The sequence below is a fragment of the Colletes gigas genome, unplaced genomic scaffold, assembly GCF_013123115.1.
Source record: "Colletes gigas isolate AHSC1104 unplaced genomic scaffold, ASM1312311v1 Colletes_gigas_Sc00048, whole genome shotgun sequence".
Lineage (NCBI taxonomy): Eukaryota > Metazoa > Arthropoda > Insecta > Hymenoptera > Colletidae > Colletes > Colletes gigas.
Window position 1 is genome coordinate 392,545 of NW_025106677.1, and position 25,241 is coordinate 417,785.

The following is a 25,241-nucleotide window of genomic DNA, read 5'->3' on the forward strand; positions in this document are numbered from 1 at the left end:
CGAAAATGCGCAGGATTTCGTAGGTACGTCTATTCACAAAAAATGTTTGTAATTGACCCCCGCAACCAAAAATAATTTTTTTATAACGATTTGAAATTTTTTAATTTTGTTGAAGAATTTCATATCTTCTCGAATTTTTTCCTCGAATGTGAGTAGAATTTCGGAGGTATGTGTATTCACCAAAAATGATGGCAATTGACCCCTGTAACCAAAAATAATTTTCTCAGAATGATTTGAAATTTTTTAATTTAATTTTGTAATAACTTTTTAACGAAGCCTCAGTTAAGAAATTGGTATTCTTTAAAATTTTTCCCAAGGATGACCAAAGACCCTGTATAATTTCCACTATTATTTATGAGAGTTTTCTATTTTAAATTGATTATGCCATTGGAATAGAATTTTTAGAATTACCTGTTTATATTTACAACCGAATTTATTTACGTTACAATATTAACCAATCAGCTGTGGCAACCTGTTTTCAGAGCGCTCACTTGATTGTTTTGTTTGGTTTTGACCTCCAAATATTCTAAACATATTGAAATTTACGACTATAGTTTAGTTTTCGCTAAAATTATGATTTAAATAGCAAGTGGCAATTAATTTTACGCATGACGGATATAGTCGTTATGACACAAAATACTACCATTTCTCCATGACGAATATAATCGTCAAAACACAACCGACTGATTAATAGATATACTCAAATATTTTTCGCTCAATACCATTTCAAATGCACGAGTATTTTAAGTACCGAGACATTTTGAGTATTCGAATATTATAAATACTTGTTAGAATTTTTCAAGTACTAAAGTAAATCAAAAACTGAAATATTTTGAGCACTGTGTAATACGATCGAATAATGCTCGTTTTGAACATGTCCGAATACAGCTGAATTTTCTAAAAGAAAGAGGTGGGAGGGCAAAACGAGCATTCGTTCTATTTTATATAAATATTTCGAAAACCCAAACGTTTCATATAATTTTAAAACTTGAATGTTTCAATCACCGAAACTCTTTAAATACCTAGGTGAATATTTTGTGTACCGAAATAATTCGAAAACTCGATTATTTCGAGTACTTTGACGTCTCTGTTAAATAAAAGCGAAGCAGTACGCGTCGTTCGTGTGCAAAGCGCTTCTTCATATTCTCCGTCGTGCTTTTCTTCGCCGAAGGTTTTTCGCGCATAATCGGTTAACGTAAGTGTCCCTAATTCGCATAATCGAAGACGACCAATGTCAAAGTAGTGCAATTTCGCCTCATTTCGAGGATCTCATCAGTCGCAACCTCCGTTCTCCTCACAAGGAATGAACTCATTAACATCGAATTCGCATCGATCAGTGTCCCGCGAAGAATAGATATTGTCCGCGCGAAAGGCTGCAACGATACGATTGACATCTCAACGTCTTTGCAGCAGATCATTAAACAATCGCAAAACATTACTTACGTAAACTTCATTCTCCAAAGTATGGGAATCGATTGATGACTTTCTATTTAAAGACTTCCCTTCCGGTAGAAGTTTCCCAGGAGAGATTCGAGAGAAACTTCCAACGATTCTCGTATTCTCGAACTTTACGTTAAAATTCCTTCGAGAATAACTTTCGATATTAAATGAGCAAAATTTAGAACGCGTTCCATGTGTTCTCGAAAGTCCTGTAGAAATGTTATTAGATTCTTTTCGGAGTAACGCAGTATCGGATTCTTTAATAATTCGTTAACTATATTCGTATTTTTTTATAGCTCGAACGTAAGTTTATGTCGATGGATTTATTTTTTAGGCGCATACTAATCGGTGTTTATTAATTAGAAATTTTATTTTCTTCCAAATTCAATTCTATAGCATTTTCTAATTTTTGAATATGATGTTTTTTTTTCATTTTGATATCACGAAAAATTTATTACGAATGTAAGAACTGTGATTTGAATCTTTCACGTTGAACATGTTTCCATATCGACGTAACGAAGACTATCGTTTATCTAAAAATAGTCTGTATCGTTTCATAAATATTGTGTTCCATAGGGTGTTAGCCATAGGTGGCCGAAACTTCAACGAGTGGTTTTACGTAACAAAATACGTAACTATAATATATTTTAATATCATGGCTGGATAAATTTCAGTGAAACTTATTACTTGAATTTCATATTCTTACGTCATGTTTTAATAAAAATTTTCATAAAATCGTTGCATGGAAAATGATGATTGCCTATTATTATTTTTTGTTTTATTGATACATATTCGTAACTTGTAAACATTTATCTTTTCTAAAATAAAAACTCAAATGAAATTTCAGTTTTTTCGTGTATCTTTAACAATTAATAACTCCGACACAAAGCTTCAAAAGCAATTTCGTTTTATTTTGGCACATAGAATCACACATCTGTTGTCGATATTAAAAATTAACAACATACTCTCGCGTGTTAAACTATAGTTCAGCGATTTATGTGTACCGTGCTTTTTTAAATACAGGATGTTCGGCCATCCCTGGGAAAAATTTTAATGGGGAATTCTAGAGGACGAAATGAAACGAAAATCAAGAATACCAATTTGTTGATGGAGGCTTTGTTAAAATGTTATTAACGTTTAAAGTTCCGCTCGTACTGAATTTTTTTCTCGAAAATGCGCAGGATTTCGGGGATATGTCTATTCACCAAAAATGATTGTAATCGACGCCGGTAATCGAAAATAATTTTTCCAGAACGATTTGAAATTTTTGAATTTAATTGTTAATAACTTTTTAACGAAGCCTCCATCAACAAATTGGTATTCTTGATTTTCGTCTTATTTTGGCCTCTAGAATCCCTCATTAAAATTTTTCCCAGAAGTGGCCGAACACCCTGTATATTCCAGAAATTAGTTACATTTAATTTTATATCGCGACTCACTCGCTAATCAGAGATTAGTAATTCTAAGAAAGATAAGTTTCGTAGATTTCGCTTTATTACAAACTTCAGGCCACCTGGTGTGTTACCTGTAAATCGTAGACAATGTATTTTCAATTGCAACAGTGAGCTACGAGAAATCGTAATAGATAACGAGCGATATGAAATATCGTTATCATGATTTTCTACAAACATTGCTCCTACAAGAATATTTAATATATAGATTTGTCAGCTTTTTCTCTATTAAAATCGACTGTAATAAATAGTGCACTCAGGGCACTATATTTTAATCTAATTCACAGATATCCACAAATCATTTGTCCAAAAGGTTTTCAGAAAAGAGAATTCTCCAGTTTCCAGAGAAATCATACTGTTTAAAATGTTGTTTACATTGAAATATTTTTTTTCTTACGATTTACATAATTCTTCAAAATAATCATGCTCGTTACTTTAAATTTTACACACGTGGCCTAGCTACAGAGTACGTTTGACATATTTATCAATAATTCAGAAAATTGCAAAAGTCTTAACGAATTTTCATGAATTTTCAGTTTTGGTGGATTTCGGGTCCCTTTTGACCCAAATCTGAATTTTATTATTTCGCATTCCAGTACAAAGTTTCTGAGTGAATTTTTTCGTTAGTTTATTTGTAAATTCTTTGTTTATTAATGTTGTTAATTTTACAAGCTCACTCAGTATTAATAATATTACTATTATTTATTAAAAACGAAAATTCTGAAATAATATAGCAACGATCATTGCCACGCGTAATAATTCGATATAAAAAGAATTGTATTTAGACAATAAGCGATATGAAATATCGTTTTCATGATTTTCTGCAAATATTGCTCCTACAAGAATAGTTAATATACAGGGTGTTCGGCCACCCCTGGGAAAAATTTTAATGAGGGATTCTAGAGGCGAAAATAAGACGAAAATCAAGAATATCAATTTCTTGACTGAGGCTTCGTTAGTAAGTTAGTAAGTTATTAAAAAATTAAATTAAAAAATTTCAAATCATTCTGAAAAAATTATTTTCGGTTGCGGAGGTCAATTACAATCATTTTTGGTGAATATACATACCCCCGAAATCCTACTCACTTTCGAGAAAAAAATTCGAGAAGATATGAAATTCTTCAACAAAATTAAAAAATTTCTAATTATACTAAAAAATTTATATTTAATTGCAGGGATCAATTGCAATCATTCTTACATTGAAATATTTTTTTTTTGAAGATTCACATAGTTGTTCAAAATAATAATGCTCGTATCATTAGTGTTCATTAACATTTCGCCATTCATCGCGCTAGTTTGGCCGCGAGTCGATACAATCGTTCAGATAGCGCACGCTTAGCAATAGGCTGCTCCCACTTGCGCGGTATTATATTGAGAAAAATTTCTATCGAATGAAGCTATATTAGGTGTGGCGTAAGATAAGGAGGAAGCCGGTTGATAGCGTTCCCTCGGTTCTTTTCGCGTAAAACGTGTCCGTGTGCGGACGAAAACATTCCGGGCTACGATGTGAACGAGGCCATATATCGTTAATTCCCGGGACAAATTTTTTTTTCCTTCAACCAGTTTTCGACTTCGTGGAAAGCGTTTTCTTTCGACACGGTGCGTTCACCTTTTTCGTAAATTTAACGTCAGTCAGTTATTTTTTGGTATTATTTTCCCTCCATTTTTATTATTTTATAATAAATCGCGGCCTTGGTTCTCGCGTTTCGAAATTATAATGTTAAATAAGACTGGATCGCGTTTGCGGCGTTCGTTAATTTCGACGTTCGGGTCCATAGAATTCGTTGGTCATTACTAGCCAAAGGAACGGGCCACGAAACAGTCAAGGTCTGCAACAGCCTTTTATGCGCGTTTGTATAAAAGGGAGCCGATCGCGGTTTCTGACGTTCGTTTTAGTGTTTCAAGGTAGGACTTTGACCCACTTCTTATTTTTATTATTCGCGCCTTCCGACGGTAGAACAGAATTTTCGTTGCCAAACTTTCCTCCGCGCTTGGCCGGAATTGACTGTCGGAATTAACACTTCGCGAGCGCTGAATGTACTTTTGGATTTACGGGGGAGACCGTTCCGCGAATGGAATTTTTTTCTTTCCGTTGCACGTTCACTCGAAATAAATAATAATATATTCCTCGATAATGCAGCATTTTGACAGTTGTTCGTCGTTAAGAATAACGACTGGATTTACTGTATTTTTTAAAGAATTTTTCTACATCCGTTACGTACAGTTACATTAAAATTCGGACACATCACTATCGTAGTATTTGTTCCTTCTTATACGAAGAGATAAATAATTGCTTATTTTACGAAATTAGTGATCTCGAAATTACACAAACAATTTCTTAGTAATGATAATGTTTAATTGTTCAGTAAATTCCAAACAACAAAACTGTCGTGTTTTTATGTTACATTAATACTCGGGCACTTTTTCGAAAAACAATATTTTGTTTATAAGATTATCTAAAAAGTATAATTTCAATATTTTCTAGCGCAACCTATAAAATATTGTAAATTTTATTTAACGTCATCGAAACATTTTAACGTGTTTAAAATAATTGTTTTCAAATACTGTGGGCTAATTTAATCCCGTTTTTAATTTTAGTGTTGAATTTATGGTGTTATTCTGATTTTTAAGTTTATCTTAAACTAGAATCTTTAGAAGATTTTTAGTCCAGTAACTGAGAATGTGCCAACAGTGTCAGTGTAGTTGCTTTGGTATTACTTTTTGTGACAGATACATACCTGTGTAATGTAATCATTTTTTTAGTTATGAAAGCTATATTTCTTAACATGTCGTTATTACTGCGAATCTTTATGCACGTGAGATATGCAAAGAATATATGACATTTATACACGTGAAATATGTATGTATACACGTGCAAAAAATATGTAAAACACACAAATAATATTTACAAATATACATTTGTCGTGTAAAACATTATTCGAAATGTTGTAACATTCTACTACATTTTAAAGGTATTTTATTCGATTTAGTGTAATTTCACATTATAAACTAATAATTGAAAAATTATTCGATATATTCGACGTTTTTGCTGTTATTTTACACAAAAAACGGTTGTATTCCCTGTATTTTTTTCTTCAAATGTATTAAAACACTACACATCGTCGTATGATTCCACTCTAAATTTGAAACTTTTGAGTTTTTGAGTCAATACTTTTTCAAGTCTTAAGAAGTGGTCTTTTTCCATTCAAATTTTTGTATACCTAAGTGAATTATTACAGTACAATATTGATAATTTAGAAACATTAAATTTTTAAATTATAAAAATGCAATAATGGAATAAATGATATATTTTCAGAAAGACCCAATTAATCTTAACAAACGAATCGTGATACTAATTTAACAATATTTTTACAATAAACAAGGAATTTTTTCTATATTCGAAATAGTTAATCATTGACATGTAGTTGTTACTATTCATTTCTGTGATAAAAAATAGCATTCTATCTCAGGATTTAATACATTCGTAACGCATTTAAATTTGCCGCAATACCATTCCGGTACACTTTCTCGTCTTTCTAAATTTTCACCGTTTAAAACGTTAGAGATAAATACGTTATACAGGGTATGCGGCCAACTCTGGGAAAAATTTTAATGGGAGATTCTGAAGGCCAAAATAAACCGAAAATCAAGAATGTCAATTTCTTGACTGAGGCTTCATTAAAAAGTTATTAAAAAATTTCAAATCATTCTGAAAAAATTATATTTAGTTACAGGGGTCAATTAGAAGCAGTTTTGATGAATAGACGTACCCCCGAAATCCTGCGCATTTTCGTGAAAAAAAATTATTTACCGAAAATCTAATGTGAGACCAGAAATGCTTCCCTGTAATTTCATGACGATTTTAATGTTTCAAACGGCAAACAACGCGCATTTAGGCGATGAATATGTAAAACCCGCAAAAATATTTCAAAAGTTGATCCTTGACCCCGCAAAATGAGAAAAACCCCATAAAAATAGTCCAATTTTCAAGCGACCATAACTTCTACAATAGTGAATATATTTCAATAAAACTTTTTTCTACAGTAGAGCACATGGGTACCTACAAAAAAGTATTAGACAATTTTTCTGTAGGGCGTCAAACAAAATTACTAAAAATCAAAAACGAATTTTTAAGAAAAATCAACCCGGTGTAGCTGCCTAAATTTTTTGGCGAAATTGAAAAGTTTCAAATCACTCTGGAAAAATTATTTTCGATTGTAGGGGTCAATTGCAATCATTTTTTATGCATACACATATTTCCGAAATCCTACTCATTTTCGAGACAAAAATTCGAGAATATATGAAATTCTTCAACAAAATTAAAATATTTAAAATCGTTCTGGAAAAATTATTTTCGGTTGCGGGGGTCAATTTCAACCATTTTTGGTCAATAGACATACCTTCGAAATCCTACCCATTTTCGAGAAAAAAATTCGCCGTTCTAGAGGCGAAACTTTAAACATTAATAACTTTTTAACGAAGCCTTCATCAACAAATTAGTATTCTTGATTTTCGTCTTATTTTGGCCTCCAAAATCTTGCATTAAAACTTTTCCCAGGGGTGGCCGAACACCCTGTATACATGCGGAACATGCAATACATATAATCGTGAATATAACATTTAACTAAAATATGCGGAATACATGTATCATGCGAAATTTGCAAAGTAAAAAATACATGTTCGACACCTAATGACGAGACAAATTTCAAAGCACGTGTGTTTGCATAAACGTCGGCAGTCTAGTTATTACTCGGAATTTCTTAATAAACTGAACTCACAGTAAAACCTTCCTCCGTTCTAAACATAGACATATTTCTATCATCGTCGATGATCGATTAATTTTAAAAAATCGCGATGACGCGATCTGCTAAGTACATCAGCAAATACAGTTACGATACGGTGTATAGAAATCTTGACAAACATCGAATAGAATGGAAACGTCTGTCGGAAACGTCGGAAAAATTGAATCAGACTTTAGCGAATACAAGCGAGGACAGGCTATTACGATGAGTCATAGAGAATTACGATAAAAACCGGTCGAAAATCAATAATACGAGATTCTAGCGTCGAAGTGCTTGCAAAGGCGAATAGCGAAAAAAGGCAGGGGGGAAGAAACGATCGTAGAAATCGTTTCTTTCCATCGCGCGATAAGCGGGAACGCGACCGGTGATTTTAATTTCCTTCTCCTTTTTCTGTTTTCAGCCGAATAAAAGCTGTGGTCGCAGGAGGCACGAAATGAATCCAGCAGAAATTAAATCCATTTGTAGCCCGCTTGGAAAAACCTGGAACGGCGTGAACGTGTACCAGTTTTCGTTGCATCTTTCTCAAAGTCTGTTCCCCCATCTCTGAGGGAGTTTCTATCACTGTACAGCGGAACGAAAGAAGAAAAGGAAAAATAAAACACGAACGACTATACACGTAGCGAAAAGAAATTGCATCAAGACCAAAGAACAAGCCGAAGAGAAGAACAAGTTGCTAGTGGCTACTCTCTGATCCTGAAGAACTCCCGCGAAAGAAGAAGCGAACCAGTCTCTCGTTGCGCGAAAGCTTCCAGCCCCGTCGTGAAAGGAAAGTAATTAAGAATTATTCCGTTTCGCAAACGAACGTCAAAATGAGCACAATGAGCGGCACCCAATGCACGTCCGTGAAGGACTTCTACAGGGACAGGTCTATCTTCATCACCGGCGGTACTGGATTCATGGGCAAAGTCCTCGTCGAGAAGTTACTCAGATCTTGTCCCGGAATAAAGAATATTTATTTGTTGATGAGACCCAAAAGAGGCCAGGATGTTCAACAAAGGTTGCAGCAATTGTTAAACGGGCCGGTAAGATGAATGCAACTCTCTCTTTTACAGCCAGTTTGCTAATACTGAAAGATACCCAATGGTTTTTAACCTTTTTATGCTCACTTCATTGTTCAGAAGTAGCTTTTTGTACAGAGTGCAAGACCTTCACGGGTTTCCAATTTAATTGAAACTTTGTACACCCGGTATTCGCGTTTAAAGTTTTTTAATATCTTTAACGCTCGCGCGGTTACATAAAAATAGTTACACGAATGGCGATTGGGTCTTTATAGACCCGTATCTTACATTTACACTTGTAATCTGCAATAATGTAGAATATTTGTTTTCGAATTTTGTCCTAAATATTTTTAAATTTTATTAAGAGTATACATATTTTATTAAATCATTGCTCTTAAATATAAACAGTAACTGAGTGTATAATGAGTACCAAAAATATTAACGTTTTGGAAAATGGGCGAAAAGAATGAATGAAAAATAAGTGTATCTGGGTAAAAAATAATCCCCAACAACCGCCGTGCTAGTGTTAAAAACTATGTCAATTTCAGGAATCAGGAATGGCGAACGAAAATGGCGGTGTAGACTTGGGTTTCAAATCCATCGATCGAATAAATTGTTTTTTAATTTTTATTTTCCAAGCGCACTCCAATGATCCGTGGAGTTTTATTTTTATCGACAGATAAAAAATTTTATAGAAGAAACATACAATTATAGGTTTCCAACCGCCCATTTTAAACGAGTTCCATCGAGGTTCAATATTACTATTAAAAATAATTTCCATCGTTTTGTATATATTTCGGACCAAAGTTTTGCAAGATAATTTAATTCCGTTTGCACAGAAATCAGAATCCCTGAAAGAAAACAATTGTTAAAAAACGTGCTCGATATCTTCCTAATTCTTAAAACGATTTTCTCTAAGGAAACTATGAAATGAACGGAAAAAATGAAAATCGGAGATAAATCAGGGGAATATAGATGTGGTAAAACAGGACTTGAAAACTGTTTTAATGTAAGTTTAGGGTCTTGAAACAGTTATGAAGTTAAGTTTTAGTTCTTGTATCAACTATGATGTAGATTCTATAACCACCATTTTGGAGATTCTATGTAGGTTCTGTAACAATTTCGAATCTATATAATGTAAATATTCGCTGTTTTCGATGGTCAGATCAGATGTTTATTATATTGTAAGATAAATACGACATATATTTACACTATTTAGATTCCGAACTGTTTCAGAATTTATATAGAACCTAAAAAATAACGAGTATAGAACCTATATAAGAGCTTATGTACGAACTTTAACATAAACCGATATAGTTCGACTTAACAGTTTAACTTAACGTGTTTTTCATAAAAGTTTGAACTAAAACTTTTATATAAAGGTTTCAAACAATTATTTTCAAAACAGCTTCAAGCTCTGGTTTATGGCGTCATTCAGGCTAGCCGATACACCACGTAGAGTTTATTTATGTCATTTTACTGTATATGATAAAACATTGAATTTATATCAACAAACTCTATTATGTTATGAATAAGAAAATGCAGGGTCTCGTTTAAAAAAATTAATTTGTTTTTGATATCTTGCTCGCCACAACACTTACAGGCAAAATGTCCTCCTCTATATAAACAATTTTTGTAAGACACCTGATCTTAGAAAATTGTGACGAATAAACTCCAAAGCAGACAACCAAACTGTAAGCATGACTTTTTTTGGATGTTAAACCAGGTTTTGCCATAGATTTTTCTATTATCATACAGTACCTATTTTGCAGTAGAATGCCCCCCTAATCAAATAAGTTTTCAAACGTATTAAAAGCTTTAGTAGCGAATAACACGAAACATATTGAGTTTCTGATTCTACAATATTATTCGAAATTTATCGGTGTACAAAATTTAAATTAAATTGGAACAATTTTTATTTTTCAGTAATTATAAGAAAAATTCATTAATAGATTGCTTTTAATGGATGAATTCAACCGAGGATAAAATTTAACCCAAAATAAATCATAATGTAACTGCGTTTGTTGAGATAAATACAATGACCCACTACATACAGTAAAATGACATAAATGAAATCCATAGAAGTTATATGAAACATTGGTATAACCCCGTTGATTATCGCGTTGATGATACAGATGACAAAACTTTTGACTAACAACAAGGCCAAACGCTCTATTAATTAATATTTTATGTAAACTGGTATCAGTAAACTGCAGATCTTTATGCAAATACATATTTTTATTAACAGTGTTAATGAAATGGGAGCTCTGAAGAGGATTGTCTCAATCCCTTTTGCATATTAAATGCATTTTGTATTTTGTTAAGAATCAAAATTTCCCATAAATGCATAAACATCCGCAGTCTAGTCATCAGTCTCAACACTAGTTAAAAGTTGATACGTAACAAGTATCGATATTAAATAGGAACATACATAAATAATTAATGAGATTTAAAAGGAAAAAGCGTAACTCATTGTTGTTATTATTATTATTTTGAAGATAAGACTACGAGAGTTTTACTATAGTTGTGATCCAAAAATAATTAAATTCTTGCCTCCCTTAATTTTGCTATTTTATTACAAAATACGTTCAGATACTAAAATAGGAGGAACATGTTATTGGGAATTCCCCGAAATTAGTCACCAAAACGTTGGTTGATCCATAATGGTCTACCACGCGACGAGCAAAAGATCCGTATTTAAATTCTGATCTAGAAATCGAACAATTCTATTTGCGTTTACAGTTTTCAGAAACGCTATTCGCCCTTGAGCCTTTCACATTTAAATCCCGTGTCATTTTGAATCTTAAGTTTCGTACGAGGTCAAGGATGTCCCTGTTTGTCAAGCTATATAGTTGAAGTGTAAACGGGAGCCATTTTGGATCATTAGACTTACAGATAAAGATCTGTTGATCTCAAGAATAGAACGTTTGAGGGTCCAAGGTTCTTAAGATTTGTCTCTCGATTTTATGTATGTTTTGTGGCATCACTTTTGTGTTATTCTGTGTAATTCGATTGGTAGCGCAATAGTAGGCACGGCCTTGAATCGTGGACCAGCTGTGTGATCAACCGATTCCTTTCATCGTTTACAACAACCATGCCAAACTTTACTGTCACGATGGACAAAGATGGACAGTTTCAGCAACGATCAAACAACTTTTAAAGCTTATTTTTCGTTCGTTAAAACGCCACGTCACAAGCAGATGTAGAGTTGAAAAGAAGATAATTTCTTCAGAAACAACCAAAAGAATAAGCAACGTAGTTTCTTCAAAATACTTGGTACCACTTTGCACATTCTAAGAAATAAATTTTGTCGAAAATTTCAGTTTAAAAATTAAACAAAAGATGTTGAACAGTTATATCTTCTAGACGTTTCGTTGTCTTGCATTATCGAAAGAAACAATAAACATATGTAGATAGTACACGAGTAAGAAAACTTGGCAAAGTAAACGAGAACAAAAGTAAAAATAGAAAAGGTCGCGGTGCATGTTTGGTATTATTGGTCTACAATTTTCAGTAATGCCGCCAACTCTGCGTGCCTTTATTTTTCGTATTTTATTTCAAAGTTTGCGTTTATCGAGGACCAGAGAACAGTCGGGTTTATACAGCTAGACGAACCTACTACAGTCATTCTCGAATGTGGAACTTGAGGAGGAATCTATCGATGGCCTGGATAGCTCAATTGGTGCAGCAGCAGTCGTCCAGCAAACGATAGATCCGGGTTGAAATCCCTGGTCCAGCAATCCGATCGATCGAGTCTGTCTCTTTCCACTAATGCTTTCAGTAACGAGGTTCTGCCTTGTGTCATTATGTTTACATCGCGTGTTATTTCGAATCCAAAGTTTTTTCGATGGTCAAGGAAACCATTCTGAGGTCACGATTTGAGAGAATCTATGATTTGGACCAACGTCTTTTGTGACCACTCTCAAATTATAGACGCCGATGACTGAAAAGAAACTAGAGAACTAGAGAAGCAGTCGGTTTTAAGGATCAAAATTTCATCATTGTTGGACCAAGTTAATTCTTACGAACAAAAATGTATGATAAACAAATATCGTCGCAGGATGACGGTCTAGAATCAACAGTTTCATTAAAGGCTTGAATAATTTATCTTCGTGGACTTCTGTAAGACGTAAAGAATTTCACGATATTTGCACAAGCAGTTTTGAGTGGGCGTCAAGGATATTGTTTCTTTCTTACATTGCTTTTTATAATGGAAATGTGTTTTCGATTGCATTCGACCGAGCAAATTGTTTGTTTTACGTTGTGTTTAACCATTTCCAATAGTAAAAATTTTAATTCGAATTACTGATAATGAGTATCAATTACGTAAAACGAATCATAGTAGGAAAAATGAAATTACTAGCGATCGAAATTTATTTTCCCCGTCGCTCGTAATCATTATTTGCAATTAGAAACATTTTAATTGTTATTGTATCAAATTTTTTATTTTGGTTATAACAAGGCTCGCAGTTCCTGGTTATTACTTATCGACGCTACAATTTGAACAAAGGGCTCGTTCGAATCATGATGTTCACCACGAATAACTCGATTAACGGAGCAGTGGCTTGGTAGTTTTCGTTCCAGTTTCCAGTAATCTGATCGGCAGATTACTTTTTCCCCCGCGCATTTTTGTAGCTGCATTAGAACTAGTTTATATTACTAGAACGAAATGGATGCACTGTATCATAACTGATCGTTCGTGTGGTTTAGCTGCCGATCTCTCTACGCACGAAATTTGATCAAAGTTAAAAACAGGAATGGCCTGGTTTCTAAACTTCGCTGAATCGAACGTTCGCGACTTCCGAAGTTCGAAGTTTGATCGTATGCGGAGGTTCAAGGTTCGAGCAGAGTTGAAAATACTCATCAGTCGTTCGAAATTCGAATTTTCAGTCACCAGAGTCCTCCAATGTTCATAGTTTTATTTTATTTTATTCTTTAAGATGTTGATATTGGACAGATAAAGTACTTATTTATTTCTTACTGTTTTTTTAAAAACATTCAACAGCTCAAAACTTGCATGAAAATTGGGCAGTGAATAATAAATAAGTCAATGGGCTTCGTATAAACATTTGAACATTCTATTGACGAAGTTGCTCCATTCATATTTACAGTAACAATGTTTAAAAAAAGAGCAATTACAAAAGAATAATATTGAACACTAAACATATGAACAAGAACAATGAAATTTTCAATTATCATTAAGTGGATAATTCTTTGGTTATATTATTTTACATCGTATTGAATTTGATTGTCAGTTGTCTGTTATTCATAACTTAATATACATTTTTTTTTTATTAAGTTTTTGAAAGTCGTAAGGGTTTATTTAGCTACTTGTTAATATGTACTGCGAAACTTCAAATCTGACTCACTACGCGGTGTCATAAAGTTTAACGTATTGTGTTGATAGCTCTTCGAGAAGTTACGACGGGATTCACCACTCGAGCTTTCGAAAATCATTCCTGTAGACGGGGACGTGACGGAACATGAATTAGGCATCTCGGAGACCGATCAGAATACGCTCATACGATGCGTGTCGGTCGTCTTTCATTCCGCTGCCACTGTTAAATTCGACGAAGCGCTGAAACTTTCAATTACTATCAACATGGTCGGCACTAAACAGCTATTGAAACTGTGCCATCGCATGCACAATTTGGAGGTGAGACATTTTCCTCAAATTATTTCTTATACGTTTCATCCATTATACAGGGTGTTCGGCAACCCCCGGGAAAAATTTTAATGGGGGATTCTAGAGGCCAAAATAAAACGAAAATCAAGAATACCAATTTGTTGATGAAGGCTTCGTTAAAAAGTTATTAAGAATTAAATTCAATAATTTCAAATCGTTCTGGAAAAATTATTTTCGGTTACGAGGGTCAATTACAATCATTTTTTATGAATACACATACCACCGAAATCCTATCCACTTTCGAGACAAAAATTCGAGAAAGTGTGAAATTTTTCGACGGAAATAACTTTTTAACGAAGCCTTCATCAACAAATTGGTATTCTTGATTTTCGTCTTATTTTGGCCTCTAGAATCCCCCACTAAAATTTTTCCCAGGGGTGGCCGACCAGCCTGTATAATAGTGCCCCATATAAGTAGAATTTCAAACACAATGACCTATGATATTTTGGTTTTGTCCTGAAAGCAATTGCGTTTCTCCGCGATACAGCAAATTTTGGATAACTGCAAGAAACGTTGGACCAAAATGACGCAGTTATAAGAGCACAGTTAATTCTCAGTCCCCAGAAAGGCACAAGCCTTATAAATAAGAATAATACAATGTGAATCTTATTTAATTGTTATTTTTTGTTAATGGGACCTTTACTAATATATACGTTAAGAGCTTTCTGATTAAAGTAAGACCAAATACAATAACTTGGATCGTATTTACGTATTTAACAAGATTTTTTACTGTATTAGGAGTAGGTTAAAAACAAATTATATCGTGTTTGGTCTTATTTTAATCGGAAAACTTTCACAAATACATTGGTAAAAATTTCATTTAAAAAAATACAAAAATAAAAAAGTTTCATCAATGCATTATTTATTATGTATTATCTCACCGATATTCGAGCCCAGATCAGGTTACACTTACGCGGTTCGTTCGACATTGAGCTTCTTTGTGTGTCAAGGGGAGCCCCCTCTCAGTAACAGGGATGACTACTGTTCAGTTATCCAATCGAAAATGACTTGCAGTTATCGAAGCATTGCTGTACTATGCTGATTCTTTCAAAGCTATGCGCATCAACGTGGCCTTCGTCGTTGAAGGTGAAAAAAGAAAAATAGACTAACTAGATAGATAACATGCTTTGAAATCGAGGTGCAACAACTATTAAAAGGCTTTGACAAAAATCAGCATCTCTTCGCCGACGAACCAAGATATTATCGCTATATGTTTTTCTCTATACGCTACGACTGCTTCCATATTTACAAACTAGTATATGTAGATTAATAATCTCTGTAAGATTTAATTTTTCTTTTTTGCATCGTGCTTTGAAACAGTGACGATTCTTATCTAAATAAAGGCTTCAAATAACGAATAAAAGATAAACGACTGTTTATTCGTTACTTGTCGAATAAAAATAAAAATTTGAACTGTACAATGAAATATTTCACAATGCAGGAATAAAGATTTGTCTGCCCAGTAAAACGAAGATCAGAAATAAACTCTTTCCATTCGTTTTTTATTATTCGAATAAAATCTTGCTCATGTTTGCTTCGAATGAATAAAAGTAAAAAAAGACGAGAAATATTCGACTACGTTAAAAGAGCTACATGTCTTCGAATTTTGATTGTAACCTATTTGTTCTTTCGTATAATAGAAAAATTAGTAAGAAAAAAAAAATACAAAATATTAGACTGCCCCCTACAAGGATTAAAGGATACATAATCTGTGATTTTAATCTTTAATCTGTATATTTTAATGAAAAGGCTCTCATCCATGTTTCCACGGCATATTGTAACTGCGACCGCACGGACGTCGCTGAGGAGATCTATCCACTCCCAGCCGAACCTGAACACATAATCGCATTGACGAAGATCATGGATGCCAAGATGATTGATGATATAACACCGACTCTGATCGGCAACCGACCGAATACCTATACATTCACCAAAGCTCTGACTGAGAGGCTGTTGCAATCAGAATCTGGTTATTTGCCGGTCGCAATCGTGAGACCTTCTATCGTCTTGTCGTCGCTTAGAGAGCCAGTAGCTGGATGGGTGGATAACTGGAATGGACCGACTGGAATTATCGCCGCTGCTGGTAAAGGTGTTTTCAGGTACGTTGAACTTGTAGTTGCTTGTTATTCCTCCGTACTTGGAGCAAAATCGACTGACCGCTCAAAGCCACTGAGAGAAGCTATCCCCACCATAAACGTTTGGCTACACTCGCCAGACTCTCTCCTTGTCCATCTCCCATTTTTTTCGTGTAAATGTATAAATACACGCTTTCTATCCCCGTAATGGAAATTACTTTGAATGACCAGTCGAGTTTGAGTCGATTACAGCAGTTGCGTTTCTTCTCTTCTACGAAATTATTAGATTGTAACATATGAAATAAAAATAAAAATGAAAATCGTAATACACACTCGTTCGTTTCGTATCTTTTGGTTAGAAGTGGACTCGATAAACCGCGACTTGCGATTTAAATATAGTTTATTAAATAGAGATCCTAAAACGAATGCCACGGTTATTATATTTCGTACTTTGTTAATAAGAAATTCTGTTGATCTAATTCCAGGGCTAATCCATCACGCTCCCTGCTGTACATTTACAAAATCGTCCAACTACCTAACCCAGACCCAATTTTTAATATTTGCATCAAGCAAAAAAAAACTAATATTTCATATGTTACAATATTCAGGATGTTCAGCCACCTCGGGGAAAAATTGTAATGGGAGATTCTAGAGGCAAAAATAAGACGAAAATCAAGAATCAAGAATTGTTAATTGAGCCTTCGTTAAAAAGTTATTAACGTTTAAAGTTCCGCCTGTAGAACGGCAAGCTGCGTGCGTGCAATAGTGGTTCTCACTCAGCATGAGAAACTCTACTTACTGACGTATCGACAGCCTTACAGTTTTCTAAGTGAGAACCACTACCGCGCACGCGCGGCTGTTCGCAGATTACCGTTCTACAGGCGAAACTTTAAACGTTAATAATTTGTTAATGAAGCCTCAATCAACAAATTGGTATTCTTCATTTTCGTCTTATTTTGACCCCCAGAATCTCCGATTAAAATGTTTCCCCGAGATCGCCGAACACCCTGTATAATGTTCCACGAACGCGTTTACAGTTGAAAATGTTGTTAATTGATGTACCGTTATCGTTGCAGAACGATGCTGTGTCACGAACAGAAGGTAGCAGACTTAGTACCGGTCGACATAGTGATTAATTTGATGATCTGCACAGCATGGAGAACCGCCACGAATCGCACGAAGACGATTCCCGTATACAACTGTTGTACAGGTCAACAGAACCCAATTACTTGGAAACAGTTCGTTGATCTGACGTTTAAATACACGCGGATGCACCCGCCAAACGGTGCGATTTGGTATCCAGGCGGTCTGTGCCGTAATTCCGCTATAATGAATAAAGTGTGCGCGGTCTTCCAGCACATGCTGCCGGCATACGTTTTAGACTTTTTCCTGCGACTGAGGGGCAAACCGACCATTATGGTCGACATACAAACGAAACTCCATAAAGCCGCCAAATGCTTGGAGTATTTCAGTACGCAAGAATGGAACTTTAGAGATGATAACGTTCGACGATTAGGGGAACAGCTTAGTCCCGAGGATCGACAAACATTTATGTTTGATGTTAGACAAATTGACTGGCCGTCGTATTTGGAACACTACATATTGGGAATTCGACACTTCATCTTGAAGGAAAGTCCGGACACGCTGCCAGCTGCTCGTTCACATATTAAAAAGTATGTATTACCTTTGGGTTTCTCAACGTTCGAGTCTCTTTGCAATTGGTACTATTAAAAACTATCTTGGAGTAAATTGTATATTTTTGAAATATCTTCCAAGGTTCTCACAGCTACCAAAATTGTAATTAGCTTTAATAAAAAAGCTGAGAGCATAGTAGTAATCGTTGTTGGTGTCCCAAGGCAAATCAGACTTGGGATGAGCGTTTTTGGATGAAACCGAGGTTAAAATGTAGGGCACGATGAGTATAAATAAATCTTAGATTTCGTTCTTGTTTCAAATGATAGGATATGTTTTCGCTTTACAATTGATAATTTACCCAAAAAATTGAATCTTTATTGCTAGTTATACTCCCAACTCTTTCTATTGCAATGATTCCACTAACATTAAAGTATCTGAATGCATACGGCGAATCATTAATTATTTTGTTGTTTTTGATTAAAGTTAAGATTTACAATTAGGAACAAAAACGTGGTTGAATCCGCGGTCTTCCAAATTTGTACATTTCACGTTATTTCTTATAAAAACGTCTGTGCGGTTACAATTAATACTTTAGGAGTTGTTCATACGTATCGTGACCTACATTTTAATCTCGGTTTGATCTAACGCTCCCATTATGAGTCCTGTTTACGGATGAAACCCTTTTTACAATTTTCTTCATTTCTATAAATCCTATTGTACTTGTGTTACAGTAGAAATATAAATAAAATAAAACAGAGTGGAATAAGTAATCGTTGCATTGCTACTCTCAGAACCTCTATGTAGAACTAAGTCAGTTAGTCATTACCCAATTGATCAAATTAACCGTAATTCTAGAAGCAATTTCCAAAAGAATACGACTTACAGCCAGAGAGTTCAGTGTTAATTGTAAAAATGACTCACAAAGTAACCTTACAGTTGTTCCATCAGAAACTTTGATAATACTTCGAAAAATTCACATAGACGTTAAATGATGATATTTTGTAAAATATTTAGTTCCGATGAACAATCTTTAATAAACAATTAAGATTTGCACTACTAAAGTTTTCAAGTTTAAGAGCCTTAGAAAATGTCATAAAATCTTATTTGACAAGTATAAAATCTGTATCTAAAAATATACAAACAATATTAATAATTTGATACACTTATTGAAAAATCCGTTAAAATTCTATACTTGAATATATATTTAATTTTACAAGTATAACAGATATTAAAGTGTAACAGTTTCAACGTTTTTTTTAATACATTTATCAAAATATTAATATTATTTGTATGTCTTTAAACAATAATTTAATATCTATTAGATAGGATCGTGTGAAATTTAAGTATACAAAATAAACATTGAAAGAAACAAAGATAAGATAAAGTTACAAAGATTTGACCTCCAAACCTACCGCTTATGAAACAGATGTAGTTCACAATTAAGTAACAAACTTCCTTATATAACACATAAATTTGAAGATTCCAAATCGTTAAAAAAAAAAAATTTCCATTAGAATAAAATATATCAAATACCGTTTGAATCTCTGATAGAACAGCTGTAGATTTACCTTGTCGACTTGTTGAATACGTGACAGTACAGTTTAACTCTTTGCGGCACAGTATTTCAGATAATAAAATAGTCGCATAGAAATTTTATTGCATTTTAAATTAAACAAAATTGGTATATTTTTATTAATAAAGGTATCACATAATGTAAAAACATAAAAAGAAGGTATATTCCTAGCAAACGAACCGTTCACCGATCAGGGTAAATTATATGTCATTGAAACAAGTGATTGTCATTACTGTGTTCATGTTGTAAATTATAAATCACAGGAAGTCAAATGCTACTTTTTTTGGCATGTATCGAATGAAATTTCTGCTATTTCTGCTAATATTTCATTGAATAAATCATCATTTTCCTGTTAGGTACAACATTTACTAAATACATAATGGCTCAGGTATCCAGTGAAGTTACCCTTCTTGAAAATTGATAGTATTATATGTTATAAAAAAGATTAAAGAATGTGTGACATGCTTCCAAGTGGTCTCAATTTAATTTGTGTAAGCATCAGTAATGGGATCTTCAAAATTGACGCTGTGATTAATTTTCAAATGGCATCTGTGATATTTTCTATGACAAAATGTTGATTCATCAATCTCGACAATCTTCTCTACCCTTCCAATTGCTGTGTAGAAATTATACAGCCAATCGACCATTATTTGTCCTATAAAATAAGACCATTGCAAAACAGTACTTTTATTTAATTTTAGTTATATAATAATATGGCATTGCTCATAATTGTATGTTTGCTTATATGTTCATTTTAGGACATCTGTAGCTGAGTTTGGTCCGGGTTAGGTTAGGAGCCGGGGGGGACAATATTTTGTACTTTTGCTACACATACTGTCTACTTGACCTAATCCTGCATAGTATGTGCATAAAAAAATGACTTTTATGCATACATGTTTAACAAATTAGCATTTGACTACCTGGCATCTACAATTTAAACCATGAACACAATAACGACAGTCATTTGTTTCTACCTGTGAACCTGTCAAAATATACTTAACCTTAAGTTTTTACTGCAACTTTACGACAACTTTAAACAAAAATAACGAATTTCCGCAAATAATGAAATGCATATTAATAATATACTGAATTAGATGAATCGAATGACGTATAACTCGGCCCGATCGGTAAACGATTCGAACAAAATAACAATTGATGAACCTGTATTGGCATGTTGAATGTTGCCAACACAAGTGAATACATTTGTAACATTTGTTGAAGATATTACCAACTGCTTTACGTAAATAAGACGAAATATTAACCTATGCCCATGCAGTTATTGCAATATTTCGAGGTGGGACTAAAAATGTCCCACTATGCATTACGGTGCATCAAAATGGCGGGACGTTTTTAATCCCAGCGCGCCCCAAAGAGTTAAAACAAACAATAACGTCGAAAATTTCGTACGATTAAACAGTGTATTTTATAATTCCACTATGTTTCAGGTTATATTGGCTTCATAAAGCTGTACAATTTGGAATGCTGTTGATAGTGCTGCGTTTTCTGTTCTTGCGTAGTTCCGTGACCCGAACTGCGTGTTTTTCACTGCTGTCTATCGTGTTACGCATGTGCCGTATGATTGTTTGACGGCTCAGAACCCTGGTTGAGGATCGCGACAAGCGTAATAAGAAACAAAAATTAATCGTAAAGCATAATTTAAAGGTGCGGATTGTCCTTCGACTTCACTGCTCGGCGTTCCCGACGATAAATCGCTGTTCACACATCCCATCGGTTGGCCTTTTTGATGTTTCTATTTGTTCGTAAATATTAGCGTTCGCTAGATGTGTAATTCTGCAGGATGTGTCAGTTATAATGTTTAAAGATACGCAGGATGAAACAATGTGTATGCGAAAAGGTTCCGAAATGATGTGAATCCTTTGTTATTCGAAAATTACCCGAAATGAGAACGTTTTCTTCCGTAATATTTATGTCGTCTTCTTGTTCGAAATAGTTTGAGAAAAAAAAAAAATAATAAAAACAGAAAGAAAGTTCATTTTTATGACCAGTTATTAATGGGTATATTTAATTATCATTGTGACGCCATTTTTGATGCCGCCAAGGCGTTTCGTTCTTGAACATCGATTTATCGCATATCGTCGATTTGTAATGATGCGATACTAGGAGTATTCGATCAAGTTAGATACCACAAGACCTTTTGGTCCGGACTTCCTTGATGTTTATCTGGCTGTTACTTCGCGGTATCATCGCACCGCCTCTTGAAATAATACGACGCGTAAACTCCGTGAGCCGGCAGCTTGAATACTGGTCGAATATTCGATGTATCATAAAACCTTGTGATTTGCTGTCTTGGTAACTTTGTTGAGAATTTTTTTACAATCTTTTTCTACGTCATTTTAACTCGAAGACCAAAAACGATCATATTTTACAGATTATTTAAGGGGAATTATTTGTTATTCGTATTTTTACGTTTAAAATATAAATCTCCATGGCGTTTAACGATTTTTTAAAATACTTGACTAATTTAAGACTATCTTTTGTGCGTTGAGGCTTCGAAGCAATTTCTTTAAATTTTTAATCAACAAGGTTTTACCGTATTCCGTTGCCGAGGAAACGCGTCCCACTGCTTTGTTTTGCCAAAACAAAAACAAACCCGCATTTAATATTAATTGTAGAAATAAATGGAAGCGATAGATATATAAATGTATTTTAACATGGCCAAAAATTTTAACGCCCGTAATCTTCCTTCCTTTTCATAATTTTTATGCGATAAGTTAAGAAATAACGCGAATTTCTCTTCGTGCAGGAACGTTTAATCCTTTCAATGCATGGGTTTTTAAGCGCTAGCCCCGCTCTTGAAGTGAGTTTTTTCACAATTTAATATAACGTGCCGTAATGTACGACTGTATATGATGAAATATGCGTACACGTAAAAACCCAAAGGATTAAACATTGGCCCAGCATCGAATCCTTCCGAGTCTAAGGTTTAAATATCAATTTTCTTTAAATTATATTTACAAGTTAAACACGCATACGTTTATTTCCAGTATTCGAGGACATTTTTTCCCTCGGAGGAGAAGTAGTATATCGCTTTATAGACTCGAAAGGATAAATTAGAAAATGTAAATGCCGGCTAGAGGAGTTACAAATTCGTCGTGCCTTTGTGTCGTCGCTATCTGGCATATTTTGTTCGTTTGTACTGCGACGTAAGATACATAGACAGATATTTAGCCATGTCATGTAACGAATACGATCGATTTATTCGATTTCACCATCAACGAACCAAGGGATTTTTCAAAGAATTATGAAAACGTAGATTAATGAATTATAACTTCTATTCATGTATAAATTAAAAAGTTATTTATAGGAATTATTTCTTGTCTAAGAATATGAATATTTGTGATAAGGGGAAAGCTTATGTATTTAAGACTATATGTTACAACTTCAACATTATCTTCAGTCTCGTTTGCTTGTTATATCCGCAATAACAATTTCTGTATACTTATAAAGGGAACGTTTGAAATATTTTGTCTTTGCGTTATACCGTTTGGGATAAACATTGTTCCTTTTCCTTCGACGAAAAACAAAACTCGAATAATATCAGCGTTAATCATAATAAATAAGAGATTGTCGAAATTACGAATAATTTGATTCGTTGTTGATGAAATTGAAAATAAGTCAAAGTGATATCTATGCGAAAGCTAATACGATTACACTGTAACGAGCAAAAGACTACTGAAAGAAAAACGTCTCAATATACCCACTAGATTCATTTATAACTAAAATGCGTTAGCGCTTCTTTCGAATGAAAAATTTCGTCATGGAGACCAATCCATTGAAGTATATTGTTACCATCTAACGTTTTTCAAAAACTGCCACCGGTAGGCAAAAATAATAGGATCTTGTTTGAGACACATGGTTGACGAAGACGTTAAAACGTTCAACGTAAAAATGAAACAAGATACAGAAATATCACTACGTATCTTACGCGTACTATAGTCATGGTATTACTGACGCTGAAATTTTGAAGGCATTGGCAACTTATCCTTATCTTCCGGTGAAGTTCTTCGCACGTAATAACTTTTATTAGGCGGCTTATCCATCAAGCGACGAGGAAGCCGAAATTTAGAATCGATAGGCGAAGAGAAGACAAATTTGTATATACGAGTTATTGATATTAACGAAGACGATTTTATACAATATAATTCGTACATCCATTTCGTGACTCATTCGTGTATTAGAGTTTCCAACGCGTATTTCGCCATTATGCCCCCAAGTATACGTATTTATTTTACCGCAACATCCTATGTACAGTACAAATTTCAATATTCGTTTCTAATAATACCAACACCGTTGCGGATCAACATTTCGCTGCGCCAGAGCTTATCTTGAGATCGGAGACTTTCAAAATCTTATGCTTGAGTACAAGAAGCCTCCCATTGTAACTGTCTTTGCAAAATTACAGCACAAGTTTAAATCTTCTTTTATAGTATAATAACTGACGATACGATAGATAGAGGTAAATGACTTATTCATTCGAGTCCCCATAAAATCGATTAACGAAAGAATTTCATTCGTGATCTTTATGATCCGTAAAGTGTTCTACGTGTTAAACCGTCTGAATCACACAATAATCTAGCTTAATTTTCAACTCGATAAACATTGAAGTTCGAGTGTAATCCGCAGTACACTTTATACGCATATGGAAGGATTATTTACGGCTATATTTGGCTACGTCTTGATGTCGCTAGCAACATATGATAAAATTTTGAGGTTTGACTTGGTAATTAACATGTAATATTTTCCTCCCGTCCTATACAGTTAATAAGTGTTTCTGTGATATTTACGTTCTCGTAAATATTAATTTCGCGTTTGTATTCCGCGAATGTTTCATTAAGCATTCGTTAACCCACTGTAGACCACTGCTTCAGTATCCAATGTTAATATAACGTTCATCGTTTCGGTAATCATATTCAAACTCTGTTTTAAAATGTCTTACAATATTGTTAGTACCATTGTAGGGAAGTAAAGAAGTGTTCATTAAAGTTGTCTGAAACAATCGATCCAGGAACTATCTTAAATTGCGTTACGTACTTGTCTATTGTACCATTAAAATGGTAAATGGAAAATGGAAAATGCAAATAATAAAAGCCTTCACTTTATAACATCACCCAAATGCTGGTCTGCATAATCATACGTTTTTACGCCACACGTTGCCTGTGCCTTTAAGATGATTAAGTCGTGAGCCATTCTTTAACCGACTATGATTGTTTACAACTGAAACATATTTCCCATAACTCAATTAGATCGTCTGTTCTGTGTTTGAATAGACCTCCTTTGAATATTATTTTGCGATCCATTAAACGCTGCCAATACACAATGAAAAACCACGTCCGAGGAAGAGAATCGATTAATGGCGTAAAGAAACGATAAATAATAATTATTACTTAGCGCTAGGGATAAAAAAGAGAAAAGGGGTAGCGCTACCGAAGGTCACCACCTGCTAGTCTCGTCTGTATCGTTATTCGGTTACACAATGCATACAAGGAAACAATATTTAATATAATCAATTTAATTAACATTATACTGTACTACTTATAAATTACATTAAAAACAATGAACC

General features: G+C 34.0%; 1 protein-coding gene across 5 annotated transcripts in view; it reads left to right on the forward strand.

Moving 5' to 3' along the window:
- Positions 1-25,241, forward strand: part of LOC122403302 (putative fatty acyl-CoA reductase CG5065) — a 97,436-nt gene extending 72,195 nt beyond the window's left edge. For 4 of the 5 annotated variants that reach the window (XM_043406757.1, XM_043406761.1, XM_043406756.1 and 1 more), the window contains 5 exons: positions 8,094-8,715; positions 14,099-14,347; positions 16,127-16,476; positions 17,529-18,125; positions 21,106-25,241. In XM_043406757.1, the coding sequence (XP_043262692.1) occupies positions 8,503-8,715; positions 14,099-14,347; positions 16,127-16,476; positions 17,529-18,125; positions 21,106-21,247 (1,551 nt within the window). In that variant the 5' untranslated portion in view covers positions 8,094-8,502 and the 3' untranslated portion in view covers positions 21,248-25,241. Of the gene's footprint in view, positions 1-4,573; positions 4,797-8,093; positions 8,716-14,098; positions 14,348-16,126; positions 16,477-17,528; positions 18,126-21,105 lie in introns of those variants that run through there. The other variant, XM_043406759.1, reaches the window with a different exon arrangement.